The sequence below is a fragment of the Oryx dammah genome, unplaced genomic scaffold (assembly GCF_014754425.2).
Source record: "Oryx dammah isolate SB20612 unplaced genomic scaffold, SCBI_Odam_1.1 HiC_scaffold_5, whole genome shotgun sequence".
Taxonomy (NCBI): Eukaryota; Metazoa; Chordata; class Mammalia; order Artiodactyla; family Bovidae; genus Oryx; species Oryx dammah.
In genome coordinates, this window is record NW_024070189.1 from 84,589,887 (window position 1) to 84,616,281 (window position 26,395).

General features: G+C 38.5%; 1 protein-coding gene across 1 annotated transcript in view; it reads left to right on the plus strand.

Annotated features, from left to right (window-relative positions):
- SLC27A6 (solute carrier family 27 member 6) overlaps positions 1-26,395 on the plus strand; it is a 73,531-nt gene that overhangs the window by 35,339 nt on the left and 11,797 nt on the right. The window contains exons 5-6 of the mRNA XM_040241765.1: positions 16,779-16,973; positions 24,160-24,250. Coding sequence (XP_040097699.1) covers positions 16,779-16,973; positions 24,160-24,250 — 286 coding nt within the window. The remainder of the gene's footprint in view (positions 1-16,778; positions 16,974-24,159; positions 24,251-26,395) is intronic.

A 26,395-nucleotide genomic window follows, 5' to 3' on the forward strand; every position in this document is an offset into this window, starting at 1 on the left:
GATAAATATTATGAAGAAACAAAACCTTTTGAGGTGATGGAGACCAATGAGTGGTGAGGGATTGCTGATTAGATTGAGCAGTCAGGGAAGGCTTCACTGACATGGTGACCTGTACCACTGAGTGTTTAATGAGATGCAAACTGTGGCTGGGCCATCCATGGACCAGATCTTACGAGGCTCAGTAGATCCCGGAGGTGACATTTGGATTTTGTACCCTTCAGAGTATTTGTGAAAAGATGAAGGTAAACTGGAAAATATACCAATTTGGGAATCCATTTTGAAGGAAAGATAACAAGATAATAAGATTGCTATTAGTTCAGGAATAGGGAGAGTGAAGAAACGGATAGAATAAAGGAAGAGTCAGTCCCAGGATTGCAGTTCAAATGTCTAGGCAAATTGTGAACTATTTGTCGAGATAAGGAAAACTGAGATTCGAGAAGTGAAAATTAAATATCTTTGGACATATTAAGTTTGGTGTGTTAGACATCCAGTTTAAGTAGAAAAATAGACAGTTGAATGCAGGAATCTGGAGCCCAAAATGTACAGGGAATGGGGCCTAATTAACAAAGACCTGTGTTATGATGCGTATGTATGATGCCACTTTTTCAAGTTAACATTATAGCTTATCATTTACACTATATAGTTTGTCTATAGCTCTCAACGTAGAACACCCACATTTTGACATTCTCAAAGCATAGCTTATTTTCTTTAGATATGTACATTTTTATATATGTTTTCTATTAATTATATCCTATTTCCCTTATATTATTTTCTTAAAATTTAAGAAATTTATTGGGAACTAGAAAATATACTTATGATTCTGAATATTATAGTGAATATTAATGTTGAGTATTAACCTTTGATAATATTAAAACTTTGACAAAATAGTTTATGCTCAACTCTCATCATGAAGAGAGACATTTTTAAACATTTTAAACATATTTGATAAATATTAATTGAATATTTTTCATTAAATATTAAATATTCTTCATTCAATTCCATATGGATTATACTAAGCTTTCATTAGTAATGTTTAGACAGTCCTGAAGTGAACCCCTAAGTGTTTGCTGTGTTTTTTTGAAGGTAGCAAAAATTGAAAATGTTGACATTGATGATGTGAGATTTTTTAAGACTTCATTATGAAAGGGAACCTGCTTTACTTTCTCCAAAGAAAATCCATCATTTCTTTCAAGCTTTAAGAGGTTTCCTTCCATGGACAGAGAAGCCTGGCATGCTACAGTCCATAGTGTTGCAAAGAGTCAAACACAACCGAGCAACTAACACTTTCACTTTGTCCTATTTAGATAAGATGTAAGGATAAAGACAATTCAATAGTACTAAAGAATAAAATTCCAATTTTTGTGGTTTAATCCCTAAGTCCTTTCCTACTCTTTTGCAACCCTATGGACTGTAGCATGCCAGGCTTTGTTGCCCAAGGGGTTCTCCAGGCAAGAATACATAGGTGGGTTGCCATTTTCTTCTCCAGGGGATCTTCCCAACCCAGGGTTCAAACCCCCCTCTCATGCATTAGTGGGCAGATTCTTTACCACTCAGTAACAAAATGATGCTTACTTAACCTAAATCTCTTGAACTTGTATATTTGTTTTATCAGTTATGTTTCTAACAGGTCTGAAGACAGTTACAGGCTTTCATTGGCATTACCTTGTCCCTGATTCAGGGCATTACCATTTATTCTTTTCTAATTGAAAAATGAATATTTTTAAAGCATTTGTTCTTTTATTGTGTTTTCATTTTCTGAGTCTCTGTATAACTTCAAGTGTTTTACTGTTAGGTTTTCCCCATTTCACATCTTGTGAAAGATGTAGTTTCTCAAAGCATTAAGCTTTGGAAACTTTTCTCATCCCATGTAGTAACTTCCAAAGAATGACGCTTTAAAATTAATGTGTATTGGTTTTGCCATACATTGACATGAATCCACCATGAGTGTACATGCGTTCCCAAACATGAACCCCCACCCCCTCACCCCACCCCCCACAACATCTCTCTGGGTCATCCCCATGTACCAGCCCCAAGCATGCCGTGTCCTGCATCGGACAATACAGAATTGTAAAGTAAAATAAAAAAAATTAAAAATAAAAAATAAAAAGAGAGAGAGAAAAAAGAGAAAACACAGAGCAGGAAAAAAAAAGAATAAAAAAAATAAAATTAATGTGAATTTTAGTTGTTATCAAGATGTTCTGATTTAGTTTCATTGCCATTGTCTTCTTGACAGCACTCAGAATAATTGATTTTATCTCCAAGACCTAGTTGTTTAAAAATATTTAGCACTTTTTAAATTTTTTCTTTTCCTCAGATATTTGAAGCATATTTTTACATGGTTGAGAAAATCAGCTCTCTTTTAAAACCCAGTTTTTCTTTAATAAATCAGAGATGTGTTTACTATCTTCATACTAAATATGAAAGCTTTAGAAAAGTTGGCAAGGAACCAGAACTTTCTTTTCTGCTGAGAAACTATAAACATAGAAATATGAGGGACTAATATTTAAAAAATAGCTATTAGCAACCTAAATGTTGATAGAATTGAAGGGAATTAATGTTTTGGCAAGTTTTAGAACTGTGTACATATTAAAGGCATTTTATAAATGCATTTTTAATACTTAGTGATTCATAGTTCCTGGGTAGTGGTACATATAAAGCATACATATCTTTTTCTGTCTATCTGCTTAAACCTTTTCTGCTGTTATTTCCACTAGAATACATATATCCTTTTTTACTAGATTTCTCCACAAATTTGCTTTATATGGAAAGCCATCAGGTAGTGTGTTGGTGGTGGAATCAAAAGACACAGGCTCAGTTCAAGCTTTTGTTATGCGACTCTCTACTGGTCTCTTCTCTTGGAGCCACAGGTCCTGTCTTTATATTTGTTGTTGTTCAGTTGCTCAGTAATGTCTGACTCTTTGTGACCCCATGGACTGAAGCATACCAGGCTTCCCTGTCCTTCACAATCTCCCTGAGTTTTCTCAGACTCACGTCCATTAAGTCAGTGATGCCATCCAACCATCTTGTCCGCTTTCGTCCCCTTCTCTTCCTGCCTTCAGTCTTTCCCAGCATCAGGGTTTTTTCCAATGAGTCAGCTCTTCGCACCAGGTGGCCAAAGTATTGGAGCTTCAGCTTCAGCATCAGTCCTTCCAATGAATATTCAGGGTTGATATCCTTTGGGATTGACTATTTTGATCTCCTTGCTGTCCAAGGGACTCCTAAGAGACTTCTCCAGCACCACAGTTCAAAGGCATCAGTTTTTCAGTGCTCAGCCTTCTTTGTGGTCCACATCCATACATGACTACTTGGAAAAACCACAGCTTTGACTTTTGCCAACAGACCTTTGTTGGCAAAGTAATATCTCTGCATTTAAATTGCTGTCTAGGTTTGTCATAGCTTTTTTTCCAGGGAACAAGTGTCTTTTAATTTCATGGCTTCAGTCACCATCTGCAGTGATTTTGGAGCCCAAGAAAGGATAGTCTGTCATTCTTTCCATTGTTTCCCCACCTATTTGCCATGAAGTGATGGGACCAGATGCCATATTTTCGTTTTTTGAATGTTGAATTTTAAGCCAGTTTTTTCACTCTCCTCTTTCACCTTCATCAAGGATTTCTTTAATTCCTCTTTGCTTTCTGCCATAAGGGTGGTGTCATCTGCATATCTGAGGTTATTGATATTTCTCCCAGCAATCTTGATTCCAGCTTGTGCTTTATCCAACCCGCCATTACATGATGTACTCTGTATATAAGTTAAACAAGCAGGATGGCAATATACAGCCTTGACTTACTCCTTTCCCAATTGGCAATTAGTCTGTCATTCCATGTCTGGATTCTAACTGTTGCTTCTTGACCTGCATTAAGGTTTTGCAGGAGGCAAGTAAGGTCATCTGGTATCCCCATCTCTTTAAGACTTTCCCGCAGTTTATTGTGATCCACACAGTCAAAGGCTTTAGTGTAGTCAGAAGTTAATTCATGTTTTTCTGTAACATCTTATGGAAAAACATGAATGAACTTTTTGGCTAACCCAATATAAAATAGATAACAGTACCTACCTCTCCTAATTTAGCTGTTGATTCTAATCATCCAGTTATGAGATATATGTGAAAAAACATGAAGTGATAAGCCAAACACAAATGGAAGGATATTATTTTTAAGCAGAATGTGGTAATGTTTTCCATGAATGTCATTATAAGATTAGAGTAATTTTGTAGTGTTAAAAAATATTTGGCTTTTGAATAATAAAAACCATGCAACATTGATTGCAAAAATCAATTTAGATCATGATTATTTTAAAATAAAGCTTTACTAATGTTAAAATGTTAACATGTTTATATTGCACTTGTCATTCAAAAACATTAGAAATAAAAATACAAAATCTGAAACCCTGAAAATATTATACTTGTTTCCTCTTGGGTTATATCCTGCTGTTACTATAAACATGGTGTATTAGTTAGGTTTTCCTACCTTCCATATTGATTTAACATTTTAACATTTGTATTCAAGATTATTTATTTTACTATTTATTTGCTCTTTTCCACATTGCCTCTTCATTTAACAATCTTTTTCTAATGTCCATGCTATGGACATATAAAGTCAAGGTCAGAAATCGTGGCTCTCTGCCTTTCTAGTAAGGCTTACCAGGAAAATACAAGATTCTTCAGCAAATTATTAGCAGCCTGAATTTTCCAGCAGATGATTTTATTCCCAATGAAAGAAAGACAATGAATTTAAATAAAAAAGAGAGTGCTAAGTCCATCTTTTCCATTAATTCATCATGTGGCATCAGGCAAATCATTTAATTTCTTTGCACCTTGGAGTTGGGGAGCTTCATATTCAAGCCTGTCTTCTCTATCTTACAAGCTCTGTGATCATGGACGAATTGTTCAGCTTCTCTGAGCAGCCCCCACACCAGTTTTTTCATCTATAGGATGAGTATAATAACAATTACATCCAAAGCTGACATAATATTAATGAGCTAGATATTAAAGTACAAATGGAGACAGATGGGTCTTAACAATGGGGTCTCCTGGAAGAGGAGACAGCCTTCTCCAAAGAGGCCTCATGAGATGTTTTTGTTATTGTAACGAATGTGCCAAAGTTGTTCTAGTCTCCAGCCTGACAGGTTTGCAATCGCATCTATCAGCCCCTATCTCTATATTAGACTCATATAAACCAGGTTCAGGAAGAGCTGAACCAGCCAGTTTATAGCTTTAAATTGGCTCTATTGCTGAGATCTTCCTCAGTCTTCCTGACCTCTAAATGTTAGCATGTCCAGAACTCTCAGTCAAGCCTTTCCTTTCTCTCTCTCTCTGGACATGTTCCCAGCTGCAAATACCATCTACAGCTCAACTCTCAAACGTGTATCTGCAGCCCCGTCATTAATCTGCTTTGCAGCCGCTCTTTTTCTCACACCTCCGTGAGCACATCCTGCAGTTTCAACGTTTAAACATATCCAGACTCAAACCTCCTCTTACTGCCCTGCTGCTCTCATCTGCATTGGCACAACTTCTCCCCCATATCCCAGAAATGGCCTTTTCTGAACTCCATTTTACCCTTCTAACTTTGATTCTTACGTAGCAGTTGGAATGATTCTGTTAAAATGGAAATCAGATCATGTTACTTCACTATTCAAATCCCTCTAATAGTTTTCCTGGAGGAAAATCTAGATCCCCTTAGCATGGGGCCATACAGCTCTGTGGGATCTGCTTGCCCTGCTAGGATCCCCCACCCCGACCCCGACACACACTCAGCTTGTTTCATCCACCCCAGCCTCAGTGGCCTCCTAGCTTTTTCTTCCAGGCACCAGGACTCTCAGTTTCTCCCCTTGAATGTTTCCCCAGATATTTGCATGCCTCACTCCCTGGCTATTGAGGTCCTCCTCAGAGAGGGCTTCTCTGGCCACAGCCCATATTTACGTCTGGTACAAGTCACCTTCCCAACTCACGTGGACCCCACACTCAAAATTGGGTTGTAGTGTTGAGCCTAATGATGTCACACATGCACTAAGAGAATGTGAATGGATTTATTAGTCACATAAGGCGACTTTCTGGGGAGAGGAGGACAGGGGCCCAAGCAGGTCAAAAACTGGCTTGAGATAGCGGAGGAAAGAGACCAGTTCAGCTTTTATTGTGCTAAGAGGCTGGCACTAGGGTGAGGGACCTTGTGCACGTAGCATTTCTCAAGTGCTTGGAACTTCCTGTTGCTGCCAAAGGAAGGAGCCCTGGCCATTCTCAATAGTTTGTGCAGATTTAGGGCAGAAGAGGAAGGGGCATGGGGGTGGTTTGAAAGCTCTGCATAGTCAACCATAAAGTCAACCGTAAAGAATGGAGTCAGGCTCTTCACTACAGTCTCCTAGTTCTCTTTTGCTGCCTTATTTTCCTCATAAAACTTATCACCTCATTATATATTTCATAGATAATTTTTATTTGTTGTCATTTAATCTCCCCACCCTAACTATTATATAAGTTCCAGGAAAGCAGGAGGTTTATCATTTTTATCTATAGTTATATCCTCAGTACTCAAAATGGTGCCTGACATTGTAGTGCTCAATAACAATTTGTTGCATTATTTTTAAAAATAAAGTAGCAAATATGAGAAGACCAGTTGCTGGGACACACAAGTGTTCATGATCGGCACAGTCTCTGCCTAGTCCCAGACCTGCAAGGGAAGCTCAATTGCAATGAGAAAGTCAGAGTTCCTGGGGAGGACAGAGTCCAAGGAGAGTTCAGAAAAAGCACAGTCGACATTATTGCCTAAAGGGCCTGAGGCCATTGCGGCACTCAGCAGAAATTATCCTGCATTTTCCAGAACATTCCTTAGTGACTCATGGCAGTTGTGGCTCAGGTGAACGTTTTCTGGGTCTCCAGGGAAGATCATCCTCCCTTTTAGGTGAGTGAGCTCAGTCATTTGGGTTAGAGGTGACTCTCTTCAACTCCTGGAGCTGGTCTTTTCTACAAGGCCACTTCGCAGCGCCGCTGGTCTGAAGCATTGCTTTCCTCCTATTTTCAGTTTTTCCAGTGCTTCCAGGATAGAAAGCACCTGTGCAGAGTGGTCTACAAATGGTAATCTTGATTACTTATTATTTTCTAGAAAATGAGTGGAAGTAAGCCCATTAGGTGTCACGGTGAGATTAGGACTGATGCTAAAGCTGAAGCTCCCTTGATGCAAAGAGCCAGTTTAATGGAAAAGACTCTGATGCTGGGAAAGATCAAGGGCCAGAGGAGAAGGGGGGACAGAGGATGAGATAGTTGGATGGCATCACCGACTCAATGGACATGCTGCTGCTGCTGCTGCTGCTAAGTCACATCAGTCATGTCCAACTCTGTGCGACCCCAGAGACGGCAGCCCACCAGGCTCCGCCGTCCCTGGGTTTCTCCAGGCAAGAACACTGGAGTGGGTTGCCATTTCCTTCTCCAATGCATGAAAGTGAAAAGTGAAAGGGAAGTCGCTCAGTCGTGTCCAGACTCTTTGCGACCCCATGGACTGTAGCCCACCAGGCTCCTCCGTCCATGGGATTTTCCAGGCAAGAGTACTGGAGTGGGGTGCCATTGCCTTCTCCACAATGGACATGAGTTTAAGCAAACTCTGGGAGATAGTGAAGGACAGGGAAGCCTGGCATGCTGCAGTCCATGGAGTCGCAAAGAGTAGGACTTAGGGACCGAACAACAATGTGTTACAGCTTTTTGTGGTAACACTTGCAGTCCCAGAGGTCTTTTCTTACTGTTATTTATGGCTTAGATTGGTTTGTTGAACTGATGACTATCATCTCTGCAATCGTGGCTTGCCCATACCCAGGCTGGAAAGGCAGCTTGACCATGACTTTTAGGGGCAGCTGAGCCTATACTGTCTTAACAATAGGGGACTCTGCTTTCAAATCCTCTTAGGTCCTTTCTGGAAAGAGTCCCCTGGCCTCTCCCCTCCACCACTGCTTTTCTGCTTCAGTATAAAATCTGCTCTTTTGTGCATGTTTTCTTGTCAACAGGATTCTCTCATACCCTGTTTGAACTTAAGTTTCTTTGTCCCTGTTCTGTGACACCCACTGGGCTTGCTGTCTGTATTTTTCCAGTGTGTAGTAGTAGAGTGTCCATGAAAGAAGCAAACTGTTGGAGTGTTATAGTCATTCTCTTATTACAGGGATGTGTGGGTGTGATACTTGTATATGTGTGATTATAGTAGGTTTTAGAGAAAAGAGGTCTTCTGTTAAATAGAATCAAGATGGAAGAATCGTAATCCCTAACACAAGTTGTTGTATGTTTTTGATGATCCTTTACGAATTACACCATACTTTTGTTTTGTTACACCATACTTTTGTTTTGTGCCTTAACTCACTGCTTATCCAGGACTAAAAGGCAGAAAAGATTTGCCCCTTTGTTTTCACTGTGAGTTGTGGTTTTTTGTTTTTGTTTTTTGTTTTTTGGTCTCTCCATCTATCAACAGTCTTTGTTTCCTAAGAAATCAGGGTTGATACACAAATTTACCTATATTAAAACAGAGCCTCCGGAGTTTCACTTTTCATAAGTATATAAAGAGGCTATTCAGCCTGGGTGTGTTGTAGAGTCACTGAATAGGATTAAGCACATGGTCTGGAAGAAGGAGGCTTTGTTTCTAAGAGGCATTGTTAGAGACCTGTATATTTCAGCACAGGAATAAATCTGTGACTGGGTAGGAGGTAAATTGCAGTTCAGCCACTCCCTCAAGTACAGAAGCTCAACAGACACTCCTGGAAAGCAGCTCCCAGAGGATATTTTGAAGAAACGAGAGCCTTGGTTCAAATCACTGTGACTTCTCCACTGCTACGGGCACATCGATGTGCATGGCACTGAAAGCCAGAAGGAAAAACTGTGACCCTGGAATGTTGGCATTGAAAGCTCTGATCCATTGAGCAAGTTCTCTTTTAAATTTCAAATGGAATAAAATGTGTGTTCTGTGTACAATGAAGTAGCTTACTCTGTGCGTGCACCAGTGTGTAAACACTTGAGCCCTTACTGCTAAATTAGAATTTCCTTCTTTATTGTTACTAAATAGTTTTATGTATTTATTTAGTTTTGGCTGTGCTTGGTCTTTGTTGCTGCGAGGGCCGTTCTCGAGTTGTGGAGAGCGGGGCCTAGTCTCTAGTTGTGGCATGAGGGCTTCTCATTGCAGTGGCTTCTCTTGTTGCGGAGCACAGGCTGTCGCAGGCTTCAGCAGTTTGGGCTCCCAGGCTCTAGAGCGCAGTCTCAATAGTTGCGGCACACGGGCGTCGTTTCCCCAGGGCATGTAGGATCTCCCCAGATCAGGGATCAAACTCTGATCTGTGCCTCCAACGCCTCCTGCACTGGCAGGCAGATTCTTCACCACTAAGCCTCCAGGGAAACTCAGACGCCCAGGTTTCAACTGTTTTCTATTACTAAAATCATGGGGAAAGGCTTGGGAAAATAGAGCAGGAGCTGCTGAGGACTTTTGAGTTGGTTTTCTCCCTGTTCCCCTTCTTTCTTTCCTTCTGTCCATTCCTCCTTCCTTCCTTCCCTGCCCACAGAGCACTTAGGCTTTGATGAGTTCACATTCTATCTCTATTTGATGTTTGACTTTGGACCTGAACTTCATTATCCCAATGTGCAAAATGAGGATAATGGTTCTTATTTCGTAGAGTTGTCATGGTGATTAAAATGAGATAATATAATAACCTGGTCACGGGGTACAGACATACTCCCTTGCTTCTTCTGACATGACTGCAGGCTTGTCTTTCGTTCCCGTCCCACACGGTCCAGACTTCTGCTTGGCCCTCTTTCTTGGACTCCCTCTGTCTTGGTTTCTGATCGTAAGTCTCTCTATTTGCACGTGTCTCGTTCTGTGTGCCTCCACACTGATACCTCTGCGTGCAGCTGTGCATCTCTGTGTATGTGCTTCCCTCTGTCTTCCAGGATATCCGTGTCTAGTTTATATCTTTTTTTTTTTTTTTTTGCTTTGTGTGCATGTGTATGTGTGAGAGAGAAAACATCCCTCTGTGAGCACGTGTCTTTGTTACTCTCTCTCACTCTGTGTTGTGGATCTCTGTGCTGTGTCACTGTGTCTCACTTTACATCCCTGCACACACACGTGTGTGTGTCTTCAGCTGTCTTGAGTGTCACTGTGTCCATGTTTCTGTGTTGCTCTATTCACTCTGTTTCTTTTTTTTCATCTTCTCTCTCTAAGTTTTACTCTCTGCCTTCCCTCTTCCATCTGTCTCTTTGTCTCTGCCACTCTGTGTCTTGCTTTTGTGTATGTGCCTAGGTAGGTGCTATGTGTTCATTTGTTCATCTAATTGTGCTTATATTTATGCATACTCTCCTCATCCTGTTCCCAACACAGCCTAGATATCCAGTGACATTTAGGCAGTAACCTCATAACTCAGGAAGAAGTGCAAGGAATTGGAATTTTTCTAAAAGAAGTCTTTAAGAGACTTTCAGACAGAGAGGAGCTTCTTTAAATTATAGATGGGCATTAGGAAGATTGAGACCTCCCAGGTGACGCTAGTGGTAAAGAACCTGCCTGCCAGTGCAGGAGATGTGAAAGACAAGGGTTCAATCTCTAGGTCGGGAAGATCCCTTGGAGGAGGTCATGGCAACCCATTCCTGTATTCTTGCCTGGAGAATCCCATGGACAGAGGAGCCTGGCGGGCCGCAGTCACGGGGTTGCAAAAAAGAGTCAGACACAACTGAAGCGACTTGGCACACATGCATTAGGAAGATTTGGTTGCATTTTAGATGATTTACCACTGATTTCACAAATCACCTTCAAAAAGGACACATGTGAGATTAAGTGTAATTCACAACCTCAGACTCTGCTCTCAATTTCCGTATCAGTTCAGTTCAGTCGCTCAGTTGTGTCCGACTCTTTGCGACCCTGTGGACTGCAGCATGCCAGACTTCTCTGTCCATCACCAACTTCCAGAGCTTGCTCAGACTCATGTCCATCGAGTTGGTGATTCCATCCAAACATCTCATCCTCTGTTATCCCCTTCTCCTCCTGCTTTCAATCTTTCCCAACATCAGGGTCTTTTCCAACAAGTCAGTTCTTAGCATCAGGTGGCCAAAGTATTGGAGCTTAAGCTTCAGCATCAGTCCTTCCAATGAATATTTAGGGCTGATTTCCTTTAGGACTGACTGATTTGATCTCCTTGCAGTCCAAGGGACTCTCAAGAGTCTCAATTTTCATATATGCCAGGGTATGCTTGAAGTCTCCGTTTACCAATCTTGATAATTTTTTCTTCCACACATTTGTCTTTTTGCTGACCCTCCTCTACCATTTCTCTGACCATATAGTGGGTTCCTCCTCTTACCATCTTTCATCTGGATCATTTCAACTGCTGTCTGCTGCAAAACTCTTAGTCCATCATGCCATTGGTGCTAGCTTACTGTTGTTATTACCTCAGGCTCTGCTTGATACCTTTCCTTGGCTTCCAGTCATCTTGCAGGGTCACCGAGAGAGCTTCCCAACATCACTAGGTGGGTAGGATTTTTTTAAGGCTCATCTGAACAACCTTTTGCCCACCAACCAATGTGCTTATATACATAAGAAACTCTTCACCTGCTTTACAAATAAAACCAACTCCCCTTTATTTCCAATAAGATAAAGCCCTTCTTTTAGGAAGAAAACATAGAATGAATCTGGATGAAAAGGCTTAATGAATTAATTTGTAGCACCAGTGTGTTGTCCAGTTTACCAGATGGTGTTAGCTATGTGTTAATATTAAGTTGTTGCTTTTCTCACTTTGTGTATAATTTAGGGCAGAGGTCACTAAGCTTTTTCCATAAAGCACCGGATTAGTAATTATTTTAGGATTTGTGGATTATGCTGTCTGGCACAACAACTTAGTTCTGCATCTGTATTGCAAAAGCAGGGTAGACAATTCAAATAAATGGGTATGATTCTGTCCTAATAAAATTTTATTGACTAAAAGAGGAAGTAGGCTGGATTTAGCCCCAGGTAACCCTTGATAACATCTGAATGGCATTTATGATAACATCTCCCTGGGTATTGTATATCTTTCAAGTAAAGTTTCCACTCCTGTGTAAACTAGTCTTTTAAAAACGTCTGTTTCTCTTCTCCCACCACCTCTCCATATATGTGTATATATGTGATTTTGTGTGGGTATATGCCAAATATAATTATATATTTTGGTCTTGCTCCAGAGCTTCATATATTTTTATATCATTATTATAAATAAAAGAATCATATTTTCATTTATATATTTCCATGCTCATGATTTTAATCAGATAAACAAAAATTTGAATAATGTCATTGAAACTTTAGATATCTCAATAAACTGTAAAGTAACTGTAATTTATATACCTTATATTAATTATGTCATTTGTATTTTACTCTTAGGAGTATATCCATACCAACAAAAGAAGAAATATTCATTTCCTTTCTTCCCACAACACTAAATAATGAATCTGTTGACCTTCCTTCAAACCCCTCAAAGCATGATCTTCTGGGTTTTCTTTTAAAGGAAAGAAAAGTAGAATAATTATTTAAACACTTTAAATAAATATATATCTGAAGAGTTAAATACGTGAATTTAATATTTCTAGACAAAAGCCTTATCCTAGTTTTGGTGATTTTATTTTCTATATCATTGAATGACTCTGAATGAATATTCTTATTAATAGTAAGCTTATATAGCTATAGACCACACAGGTTAAAATCTATGTAATTGGGTTTGCAAACAACCTTCTTACTGGTTTTCCAGAGTGTGCCAGTTCATTTTATAATTAATGGTACTTGCTAAAACTCACCTCTTACCTGAAAAGCATCCAGGAGTTATGCCGTACAAAAGATTGTTCTCTGTTAAAGCGGAATAAATCCTAAGATTTGCAGGACTACTATTTTTATATCCGAAGATGGCAGTGAAAAATCCTTAAGCTGGTTCCATGCCAGGTGGGAAGTATTGGACATGCCCATGGGAGGAGGAATCAGGATAGAATTGCTCCTGGTTGTATTTAGTGGTAGAGAAGAATCCTCTGTCTTGGAGGAAGCTACTGTGATTGAGTGTGTTTTTGTTGGTTTATTCATTTTGTTTTATCAGTGGAATATTTACCTTAAGAATTTAAAGGCCTAACAAAATCAGCAGGTCAGATTCTGATGAATCCACGGCCCTTGGCTCTTATTTTTTTAATTTGATTTTTATGTTACTAAACTAGTACTTTTACAATTTTTTTAAAAATCAGATAGCACTCTCAAGAGAAAATGGTACCCAATCCTGTCAATACTTGATCTCTAGCAGTAAATATATTTAATTATTTTAAGATATTTTGGTTATTATTTACTTCCATATTTCTTTTTTTTAAAAGAATAATTGTATTTATTTATTTATTTTTGGCTGTGCTGGGTCTCCGCTGCTGCACAGGCTTTTCTCTGGTTGTGGCGAGCAGGGGCTACTCTCTAGGTGAGGTGCATGGGCCTCTCATTGCAGCGGCTTCTCCTGTGGAACGTGGGCTCTAGGGTGCCTGGCCTTCAGCAGCTGCAGCATGTGGTTCGGTAGCTGCAGCTCCCAGGCTCTAGAGCACAGGCTCAGTAACTGTGGCACCGGGGCTCCGTTGCTCTGCGGCATGTGGGATCTTCCTGAACCAGGGATCTAGCCCATGTTCTCTGAATTGACAGGAGGATTCTTTACCACTGAGCCACCAGGGAAGCCCCTACTTCTATATTTCTTAATAAAACATGCATGTTACTACTTGATTTTTCAGTTTTAGCTGTCATCTGCTGCCCTTCCTACTCACATAGTCATTCACGCACACATATGTTTCTTCTCCCTCTGTGGCACCAATCTAATTATATTAATGTTTCAAAATATTTTGTTTTAGATATGTTTTAAAATATGTTGATGATTAGTTGTTTTCATTTTAAAAAGTCGTATATAGTTTATTCATAGCATACACACAACGTAATTAAAATATAATGATAATTTTTAGCTTTTTATCCCTGATACTAATTGACTTCTAAAATTTTGTTTTCTAAATGCCTGTTACCAATTCATCTCAAAACTTTTCCATTATAGCTGAAATTTCTGAACATGATTTAACACTTCAAGTATTTTTAATCAATTTTATTCATTTTCTTCTTGAAGATAGCCCCCTAGGTATCATCAAAAATCAGTCATTGTTCTACCAAATGTAAACAGTATTCTGATTTCTACCCCTGCAGATTAGTTTGGCTCTGAGATCTCACCACTTCATATTCAGACTTGCACTGAATCTACTGTTTCCAATAGATTGCTACCCCTGAAATGGCATCTGGTTGGCCTTCTCTAGAGAGTAAGTCTCAAGTATTTGACCAATGTGCAGAGGGCAAACTCCCAGATACATTGTCTGTATTAGGATGTCTCTGAGTGCAACTGCTTCCTAAACAAATTTCCAACCAAGATTTCTGCCTTCCTCATGGTTTTTTGTTTTTTGTTTTGATGCTTTGTTGACACACTCTGGAGTGTATATTGTGTTCCCAAATGCAGGCTTAGAGTTCAAACTTATCCACTCTGCTTAGTCACATGCCTCTTATCTCTTCACTTTTCAGGTTGAGAAATTACCTTTCCCATTCTCTGTGTTCTTTAAAGTTAATAGATTAAAATCTCCTTAAGACTGAGAAGGAACTGAGATAAAGAATGTTCATTGGGCCATTTTTAATTGTGTCAGGGACATTGTGTTCTCTATCTTATTATTATTGCTGACTTATTATTATTTCTTGTTATTTTATATTACTTTTGTAAGGATGATGGTACATCAGAGGGAATGGTTTTACCATGACTAAGCTGATATTATATCCTTATTGTAACTGTTTAATTGAGGTATAATGAACATAAACATATTAGTTTTAGGTATGCAATATAATGATTCAGTATATTGTATGTATTGCAAATTGATCTCCAATGTAAGTCTAATTAACATTCAAGACCATACATAGTTTCAAATTTTCTTTTCCTTGTGATAAGAACTTTAAGATTTACAGTGGCCCTTGAATAGCATGGATTTGAACTGCAAAGGTCCACTTATTCGCAGATTTTTTTCAGTAGTAAATATCATAGTATTATATGATCTGCTGTTGTTGAATCTGGGAATGTGGAACTGATGATACTAAGGACCAGCTAGAAGTTATATTTGGATTTTCTACTGCATGGCCAGTCCTTGTCCTTAATCCCTGGTTGTTTAAGAGTTAACTCTGGTGCCTCAGACGGTAAAGCATCTGCCTACAATGCGGGAGATCCGGGTTCAATCCCTGGGTCAGGAAGATCTCCTGGAGAAGGAAATGGCAACCCACTCCAGTATTCTTGCTTGGAAAATCCCATGGATGGAGGAACCTGGTAGGCTGCAGTCCATGGGATCGCAGAGTCAGACACGACTGAGAGACTTCACTTTCTACTCTCTTAGCAACTTTCAAATATGCAATTCAGTATTGTTAATTATAGTCACCACGCTGCGTTGTGCATCCCCAGGACTTGCTTATCTCATGACTAGAGATTTGTACATTTTGACCCCCTTCACCTGTTTTTGCCCACTCCTTACCCTGCCCCTGGCAACCACCAATATGTTTTCTGTTAAGGGTTTGGAGGTTTTGCTTTTGTGCTGTTTGTTTGTTTCTCAGATGCCACATATATATGAGATCATACAGTATTTATCCTTCTTTGTCTGACTCATTTCTCTTAGCATAATGCCCTCAAAGTCCATCTATGTTGGTAAGGTTTCATTCTTCTTTATGATGGAATAATATTCGTGTGTATCTATGTCACATTTTCTTCATCCATCTGTTGATGGGTGTTAGGGTCTTCCATGTCTTGGCTTTTGTAAATAATGCCGCAGTGAGTATTTGTTACTGCTGTTCAGTAGTTCATTCATGTCTCACTCTTTGCAACCCTGTGGACTGCAGCATGCCAGGCTTTCTTGTCCTTCACTCTCTCCTTGAGTTGTGTCCATTGAGTCAGTGATGCCATCCAACCAGCTCATCCTCTGTTGCCTCCTTGTCCTCTTGCCTTCAACCTTTCTGAGCATCAGTGTCTTTTCCAATGAGCTGGCTCTTCTTATCAGGTGGCCAAAGTATTGGAGCTTCAGCTTCAGCAACAGTCTTTCCAATGAATATTCAGAGTTGATTTCCTTTAGGATTGACTGGTTTGATCTCCTTGCTGTCCAAGGGACTCTCAAGAGTCTTCTTCAGCACCACAGTTCGAAAGCATCAATTCTTCGACGCTCAGCCTTCTTTATGTTCCACCTCTCACATCCATACATGATTCCGGAAAAACCATAGCTTTGACTTTATAGACCTTTGTCAGCAAAGTGTCTTTGTCTCTGCTTTTTAAAATGCTGTCCAGGTTTGTCATAGCTTTTCTTCCAAGAAGCAAGCATCTTTTAATTTCACGGCTGCAGTCACTGCCCGCAGTGATTTTGAAGCCCAAGAAAATAAAGTCTGTCACTGTTTCCATTTCTTCCCATCTTCATGGGGTGCACTATATTGGATCACATGGTAGTTCTGTTTTTAAATTTTTGAGGAACCTCCGTTCTGGTAAGGAAGAAAATATATATCAGGGAAAATAAGACTTCAGCTTCTCAAATTTAGGAAGAGATTTTCCCAGATATAGGAAAATAAAAGCTGGATTACTGTGGGCCAGTGTTAGTTCATTAGCTAGGGGACCCAGTTATGCCAGGGACTTACATGAATTTTTTTTACTCTTTGCCATATACAACTTCTGGATTGTTGCCATTTAAGTAAAGCAATAACAGAAAGAATTGGGAATTGAAATTAATAAATTAAGAGGAAAATATTTTCTTCTAACAGAGAGAAGGAGAAAAGGATCATCGGGTGCGTTTGGCAATTGGAAATGGAGCACGCAGTGATGTATGGAGAGCATTCTTAGACAGATTTGGAAATATTAAGATGTGTGAGTTTTATGGAGCAACTGAAGGAAACATTAGCTTCATGAATCACACTGGGAAAATTGGATCAGTCGGGAGAGCGAATTTCTTCCACAAAGTAAGTACAATATTTTCTTTAAAAAAGAGATAGATTAAGATCTGCTGATCTCTCTTCTAGACTTTATCCTGTAACTTATAGGAAATATTATCACTTTTTAAAAAAAAAATTAAGACCTCCTATAAATAACATAGTTGCCTCTAGGTAAACTGTGGTGCCATAGATTATGAAAACCTTGCCAATCTCCCATCTTTTCCCTCTGTGATATGGGGATAATGATAGTTAATTCTTTTACTCAGCTTTCAAATTTAATGATAAAATGTATAAACAGGAAGCATAGGTTCTGATATATATTAATTTGATTCTTTTCATTTTCTGTGTTTTCCATCCACAATTTCTACTGTCATTCATTTTTATATCACTCAAAAATTATATGTAGGCTTCTAATATATAGTTTCCTTAAAAACTATGCCAAGATATTACTAACATTTTAAAAGTAGCCAAGAAATTACCTTCTTAGGAGTAAAATACAGCTGATTTCTCAATAGCAACCTTGGAAGACAAAATATAGTGGACAGATACCTTCAACTTGCTTGGAGAAAATAATTATCGAATAGAATTTATATTCAATAATAATATTTTTAAAGAATAAAAATGAAAATTTGAAATAAGCAAATCCTCAAAGGGAAATAAGCAAATCCAGAATCACAGTAGAATATTTTATCTCTTTGATAGAACATGCAAAAATTTTTTCAATGATATAATTTATTAAATAATACAGTAAAGAAACTACTTGCACTGATGAACATATATAGGACACTGCATTTAAAAACTGCTGAATATCCATTATTTTTAAGCATTTATAAAACATTCACAAAGATTACAGGACCACTTAGTGAATTCTAGCAAATTTCAGAGGATCAAATATATATGGATTATGTTCTCTGATAACAGCTTAATTAAGATAGAAATGTTTAAAATAACAGCTAGGTCTTTTTCCTAAATATTTGAAAATGAAGCACCTCTAAATATCTATGAGTCAAAGAAAAATTATAATAGAAAAATAAAAATAAAAATAATTTAAGCCAAATGATAATGAAAATGTTACATTGAAGAATAAGAATAATAACTGAAGAGTAACTGAAAATTAGTGAGCTAAATATCCATTTCTATAAGTTAATTTTTAAAAACAGCTAATACAAACTCAAAGAATATAAAAGGAAGGAAATGATAAAGAGCATAATTTAAAGAAGTAGAAAAGAATTATTTAGTGAGTATCAAAAGAGATAAAAGTATAATTTTTAAAAGTAAAGAAATAGATTCAAAGCTGGTATTAATTGCTCTGACATTTGAAACTTAAAGAAGGTACAAACTGTTTTTATAAATATGTTGTTTGGGATTGTGAAGGTCTTATTGACATTTTAGAAATTCATGTGAATTGTGAACAAAAATAATTGGTGGAATAATAAGTGCTGATATTATCAAGTACTACATTCTTTACGGTTAGTTTTCTCAGTGAATTGCACTGGTTCCATTAAAAATTTGCTATTAATATTAAACATTTTTGGTGAAGCTGAGTCATTCCTAAGTAATTATGTAGTAGGAATACAATGAAGCTTGACCTCACTGTAATTTTCTAATATATTAAAGTCCCTGTCAGACTGTTATAATGTCCATAATACAGAAAGTTATGATTGTCTCCAGTTTATTTGGAAAAACTTCTGATTTTTTTTTTTTTTTTCAGTTTGGAAATGGAAGGAAAAAACGTACCTAATGTCATATGAATTCTAGTCTTTTATCATTTCATTTGCATATTGTTTCATGACATAACAGGTAATCAGAAAAAATTAGACCAATAAATGTTTCATAATTAAATGAGGAAATTTGATGTGTGTCTCTCAAAAATGTAAACCTACTGGAGGCTTACAGTTACCCTCTCAGAAAGGAGTCAGCCTCTAAACAGAGGTGGGATGTTATAACCAAAAGAAAAAGGTGAAGCAGCAGCGCTAAGTCTCTGTGACCCAAATGTTCTTGTGTGCTGTTTCCTATTTATTTAAATGCATGAAGGGAGGCGTGTTCCATAAATGCCTCCAAAGCAAATAATATAAAAAATTTGGTGACAGCTCAATTGAGAGACATCCACATAAAAGTTGTAGACTGCCTTCTCCTTTTCTATGCCCAGTAATTATAACTGGGAAGGAACAAACATGAAATCGAAAGAAATAAAACTTGAAAAAAAAAGAAGGAAGAAAATGTATCTAAATAAAAAACTGCTAAAAAATACGGCTGAATATCAAAATAAGTCCCCCCAAATCAAAAACTTGTAATATTATTCTGTTTAAAAATAAGAGCCCAAAGGAAAGTACAAGGAAGGCATGAAGCAACAAAAGGGGTTGAAAAGTAGCCATGCTCAACCCAAAGGAGAAAAATATAAGGGAAAACTGAAAATGTTACAGAGCTAAACATCGTATTGAAGAGCTTAAAAATAAGACTGTAAACACTACTAGGGAGCAAGATGGATGGGATTAAGAAGTCACACAAACAATATAAAGAATAAGCAAATACTAATGTAACATAAATGAAAAAGATAAAATGAAAACATAGACAGTGATCTGACATGTGCTTAATTTGTGTTCCTACAGAAAAAAAAAAAAAAACTCAAAGTGAAAAAAACTACTTGAAACCTAATAGAAGAAAACTTCCTGAAAATAAAGATTTGAATGTTTAGCAAAAAGAGCACATATTTCAGGGGTGGAATATATGGTACAGAATGATTATCAGAAAATATTTTCTGGTGAAATTACTGAATATAAATTGAAGAACCGTAAGCAGATGCTAAGGCAGAAAAAGCAAAAGATGTACAAAGTAGAGGGGGAAGATGGGAAATGGCTCAGGCATCTTTCAAAATGAAAACATCACACCCAGTTCCCCCGGAAAGGGAAAGTAATGTTTTCAGCTAAGAATGTTAGTTTAAGGAAGTTGTCCTGCCCGTCCAAATGCAACGAAGTAGCATCCTCAAACTTTTAAGAAATCAGAGAATGTAATTCCTATGTACTTACAGGAATATACTACTGCTTTATATTCACCGAATGAAAAATTCTGGTGAATGTGAAGATAAAGCAGCCTTTAGAAATGAAGGAACCACCTTCTATCAAAAGGTTTGATTGAATCCATTTAAATGTAGAAGATTTAAAACTCTGAATTACGTTTGTAGATGGAATGGAAATGTAAATCCCGACAACATAGAAATATTCATAACTAACAAAAATGGGAATTGGGTGGGAAGAAAGAAGAAGGTATAAGTGCTAATTATCTTCATCTTTCATGTTGGTAAATCCATAGATACAAAAAGTAAAGTATGAGATTTGGTAAAAAGGCTTCTTTCCTTCACATTGTATAAACATTTCTGTTGTCTTAAAGTAAGTATCTTTTGAGCTTTCCTGGTGGCTCAGACAAGAGTCTGTAAAGGAAGACATGGTTAGCCACTGAGAGCCTGCTCACAGTTTGGTGGAGGATGCTGATCTCTGGGTCTCTGGAGCTGAGACTGGAGCAGCCCCTTGCCTTCAGGCTCTGGCTGTGGCTCGCCTGCCTCTCTGCCTCTGGCAGGGCGGAGGGGCCTGCACGCAGCTTGCTCTCCTTTGGTGTTCGCTCAATCCTTTGTGAGTGAGCGGGCCAGGCTGTGAGTTAGAGCCTTTTTCAGGTCAAGTTCTCTCTCTCTCTCTTTTCTCTCTCTGGCAATCCCACAGTTTGGGCTGCTGTCTCACATTAGCTCCCTCAGACTATCCTCAGGGCATTCAGGCCTGGTCCTTACCCGAAGAACTGATAATGCCACCCGCGCCTCCCCATCCAGCCCCTGCTTGCTGGTGGCAGATGCGAGTGTCTGGGCTATTTCTCTGCTGGGAGTTGCAGTTAGGCGCCTATTCTGTGGGCTTTTTTCCCCCTTTCTTCTCGGTTATGTTGCCCTCTGAGATTCCAAAACCCCACAGACCCGCCTGTGAGAGGGTTTCCTGCTGTTTGGAAAGTTCTCCTTCACTACTCCCTCCCCAGGTCGGGTCTCCATCCCTAACTCTTCTGTCTCTCTTTTTGTCTTTTATATTTTGTCCTTCCTCCTTTTGAAGAGAATGGGCTGCCTTTCTGGGTGCCTGGTGTCCTCCACCAGCATTCAGAGGTTGTTTTGTGGAAGTTGCTCAGCATTCAGATGATCTTTTGATGAATTTGTGGGGGAGAAAGTGAACTCCCCATCCTATTCCTCCACTGTTTGGGGACCCTCCCTCACAAATGATTATTTTTTAAATATAACTCTGTGAACCAATCAGAACTATGCTGTTGCACCTAGAAATATGTATTCATAATGACCCAACTCTATATAATATTACATGTTACTATATATAAATATATATTTATAACAGATGAGAAGTTTATATTTGTGTGTGTAGGATAAATGAGCTTGTAATGTACAGGTTTAGACAATGTGGTATAATGTTGGGGCCAAACATCCCAAATTGGAATCTCTGTACCTAGGGACTTAATTCTAGCTCTGCCACTACGTGACTTTTTGACTTTGACAAGTCACTTTCTCTGGATTCAAAGTATACTCATGTATTAATAGAGGAAATAATTTTTGTGTTCCCTTTCCAACTTCTGAATTTACAAATTTGAATATGCAGAAGCATACAGGTGTGGGAACTCTAAGGGCCAGTGTGCACAGCCACACAGGTGAGTGCCACACAGTTCTGGGGACCCATTTGCCTAGACAGTTACAAATGAGACCCCCTGTAGCTGTGTTCTAGACATGCATACCTCTTCCTATACCTACACCTGTATGTATACATTCAGGAGATATTAAAATGTGGCATCTACTTTTTATTTGTGTTGTTATAACACAACCATTTTTGTAACCTTGTGGGATCTCTTGAAGGTAAAAAAAAAAAGTAGAAATCCTTATAGCTGAGACTTAATACTCTGATCCTGGCTACTTCTAGAAGATGCTATGATATGTTTAAATTTCATTTGTATTATAAAATTACTTGATTTCTGACCATCAAGTCCTCTGTATCCAATAAGGAGTGCACTGACAGTGATTTGATGCAGAATGAATTTACTCATGAATGTGGTTGCTAAATTAATCTCAAAGAAATAAAGTTAAAGCTAATATTAACAGTTGCTGGGCAAATTTTTCAAGATATAAAGCATGTTAAAACAGGTAAAACAGGAGGGAGAAAGATGGGTCATAAATCAGAGTTCTGTTCTTGTTTGGCCAAAACGACAAATGCAGTTCTGAAGTTTCTGGAATCTTTCTTCTTACCAGTTATTAGGAAGTGGCCAGTCTCTTGTTATGCCAATTAAAGACCAAAACCACCAAGATGCAAGCTTGCATTCTAACAAGAAGAATCTTTATGTCTAGAGTAACAATATATTTTGCTTTGCTGTCTCTTTCATTGGTCCCCATCTTAAAACAGGATAATATTAACTTCTACCTCATAGTGTGTTTAATGATTAAACTAAAAGCTCTATGCACAGTGACCGGAAAACAGTAAGTACTCAGTTACTATTAGTTGCTCTCATTTGTATTTAATTGAAATTCATTAGCTCATTTGAATTGTGACTGTGGTCACATGTTGATTATCCAGATAGTGGTGTTTAGTCTTTGATAGCAAATAGTATTATTACACTTAGCTCATTGATCTTATCCATCTTTTCTCCTTTGTTCTATGTTTGTTCGTTTCTTTCCTCTTCCTCATGCTCCTCCTCCTTCTCTCTTGCTCTCTTTTATTTGTCCTTCCTAGGTTTTGTTTTTACTTTGTTACCTTCATTTTAGTTTACTGTGTGCTGGTTCAGCTTAATAAGATTGCTTTTTTAATTGATTGGGAAAACCTCAATTTTCTTATGTATGACATGAGGGAGTTGGATTGAACCAACCTGCAGTTCTCTCCCAGGGTCAGATTTTGAGGCTCTGTGAATCTGTATGATATGGTAATGTGAATGTTACAGGAGCAGAGAAGGAAATATGGAGAGTCAAGGAGAGATGTCCAACTAGCTTGTTTTCTGGTGTGATAGTGAGTGAGTGAACGTCGCTCAGTCGTGTCCGACTCTTTGCGACCCCATGGACTCTACAGTCCATGGAATTCTCCAGGCAAGAATACTGGAGTGGGTAGCCTTTCTCTTCTCCAGGGGATCTTCCCAACCCAGGGATCAAACCAGGGTCTCCTGCATTGCAGGTGGATTCTTTACCAGTTGAGCCACCAGGGAAGCCCTCTGATGTGTTCCAAAAAATTCCCATCTTACACAATAGTGTGCAGAAGTGCTGAGGGTTAGTTTAAAGACATTAAGGTGAGAGACTGGAGAAAAGGCCTAGGTAAATGACAAAAACAGTACTTTTAAGGCATCGAATCCCTTCTCAGAGGATAAGTTACAATATACAGCAAAATCCTTGCATTCGCATAGCATCTATTTTGTTGTTGTTTAGTCACTAAGTTGTGTCCGACTCTTTTTGCAACCCTATGGACTATAGCCTGCCAGGCTGCTCTGTCCATGGGATTTTCCCAGGCAAGAATACAGAGTGAGTTGCCATTTCCTTCTCCAGAGGATCTTGCCAGTTTATATTTTAGTTCTATTAAAATTTCCATTTCAAAGGATGTTTTGAAAGATTGCAAAAAAGAGAAGGCAAGAAAGTGGTTCTCTTAACTGTGGTTAGTTAGCAAAGTATGTGATTTAATGCACAGATTGCTTCCTGGTATTCATTCAAGATTAAAACTAGTAAAACTTTTCTAAGGTAATATGCAACAAAAGAAGTGCAAGTGAATGCTAGTACAGGAGTGCTGGTTAATAACAACTTCAATTTTGATTTTGAAATATTCATTTAATTTTTTTACCAGGAAAGCTTACTTGTTTTTAGTAAGTCCACATTCTAATTCTGTATTTCAATTGTTCTTATTGTTGTTCAGTTGTTCAGTAATGACTGACTCTTTGCCACCACATGGACTGCAGCATGCCAGGCTTCCCTGTCTTTCACTATCTCCTGGAGCTTGCTCAAACTCATGTCCATTGAGTTGGTGATGCCACTGAACCATCTCGTCCTCTGTCATCCCTTTCTTCTGCTTTCAATCTTTCCCAGCATCAGGGTTTAAAGTTCAGTCAATTGAAACAAATAGTATTTCAACTGACTGAACTTTAAATCTCCCACCAGTGGATGTTACTGCACAAATAAATTACTTAATTTTGTTTTTGTTTAATTTTGCTTTTGCAGCTTTTTTTCACTTTTCACTTGATAAAGTATGATTTTCAGAAAGATGAACCCATTAGAGATGAGCAGGGCTGGTGCCGTGATGTGAAAAAAGGTAAGATTATTGTATTTGAAGATGCCTCTTCAGGTAAATTTTCTGAATTTCTCTTTAGTTACTGAATTTAGAAAAGAAAGAGTGGTTATTTCTGATATATATATGGATTTTTAGTGCAAGTAGAATGATTTAATTGTTAAAAGTTAGAGGCCCCATGTGGGTCACTCAGATGGTAATTACAAAAATTTTCAAGTGACTACTGTTGGGCTTAAAGTTTTCCAAATCCACCACTCCTACAGTTGCATATGTCTAATGTCCTATGTCTTCAAGATATAAAAATGAATGGCAGTTTATGATTCTATGTACAGAGGAAAATGAGACAGTCTTGGATTTAAATCTGGGCTCTCACACTTAGAAACTGTCCAACTTTGGGCAAATCACTTAACCCATCAAAGTCTCATTTTCTTTATATGTGGGGTAGCAGTGACAATGTTTTTTCATCAGGTTGTTGTTGACAGCTAAATGAGATGATGCTCGCAGAGCCCCGTGGAAGGCCTGGCATGTAGCTGTTACCTCCCTCCCTTTCTCTTCCTCATCCAGCTCCTTCTTCTCCAAGTTTTATAGACTTCTCCAAGTCTTATAGTTTTGGGTTAGAAAATTTTTAATCAAAGCAAGTGCCCCAATTAACTAGCAGCTACATATAATCAAGGTAGAAAATTAAATGTAGAGATGTGCCCTTAAAATTGGTTTGAGATCCAGTCTGAGACAATCAGGCCAAAGTTATTTTTTATTGCCTCATACTGTTTCAACTGCATTTCAGAAGATGACTTCAAATATGGAGATAAAGTTCATAGATCTGTTCCCTGCCTCCCCTCTACCCCACACTACCTGAAAGATTGGACAAAAAGATGAGCCTTATCTATTAAAAAGCAAATACTCCAGTCCTCTGAATTTCAAGTCTAAGAGCGTTTATCAAATGTTTTTTTCTAATTCAACTCCATAGACAGGGTCTAAGGGAAAAGTCATTTCTAAGGAGATTGAAAAGACGTTTGTTTAACCCCACTTTTCTAGTGTGTTTTATTTATTATATTTATCATAATATATGATATTGGTACTTGGATCCCCAAACTGCTTATGAAATCTCAGGGTTTTTCAGAAGCAGATTGTCCCTAAATATCCATATTATAATTTCGCAATTCTTGAAAAGGATTGCTCAGTTTTTTTCCCATTAAAGCGTTGTGTCTTTCTCTGTGCTTTCACTGCAGTGAGGCATGGGTTTGATCGCTCCCTAGTCAGGGAACCAAGATCCCGCATGCCACGCAATGTGGCCCCTCCAAAACAAAATCATTGTGTCTTTCATAAGTTATTCCTAAGAGGGAAAGATAAGAATACACTCTAACCTTTTTAAGCATTTGCAATAATTAATTTGTCAGGTAAAGAACTATCACCTGTGTCCTGAGGAAGAAAAAGAAAAACTATAAAATTTAAGGAAAATATAAGAGGCTTAGAAAATTCTGAGATGTATATAGGAAATGTGGATTGATGGAATAAGCAAGGGAGGAGAACCTTTGGAGTCAGATGAAAGTGAAAGTAAAAGTCGCTCAGTCGTATCCAACTCTTTGTGACCGCATGGACTTTACAGTTCATGGAATTCTGCAGGCCAGAATACTGGGGTGGGTAGCCTGTCCCTTCTCCAGGGGATCTTCCCAACCCAGGAATAGAACCCAGGTCTCCCACATTGAAGGTGAATTTTTTACCAGCTGAGCCACCAGGGAAGCCCAAGGATACTGGAGTGGGTAGCCTATCCCTTCTCCAGCGGATCTTCCCAACCCAGGAATAGAACCCAGGTCTCCCACATTGCAGGTGGATTTTTTACCAACTGAGCTGTCAGGGATGCCCTGGAGTCAGAAGGAGGCAGGCATGGAGTCAGATGGAGGTGGTTAAAAAAAAAACTCCAACATTTGGCAGCTATGTGAAAGTGAAAGTCACTCGGTCATGTCCAACTCTTTGGGACTCCATGAACTATACAGTCCGTGGGATTCTCCAGGCCAGAATACTGGAGTGGGTAGCCTTTCCCTTCTCCAGGGGATCTTCCCAACCCAGGGATCTAACCCAGGTCTCCCACATTGCAGGTGGATTTTTTACCAGCTGACCCACCAGGGAAGCCCAAGAATACTGGAGTGGGTAGCCTGTCCCTTCTCCAGT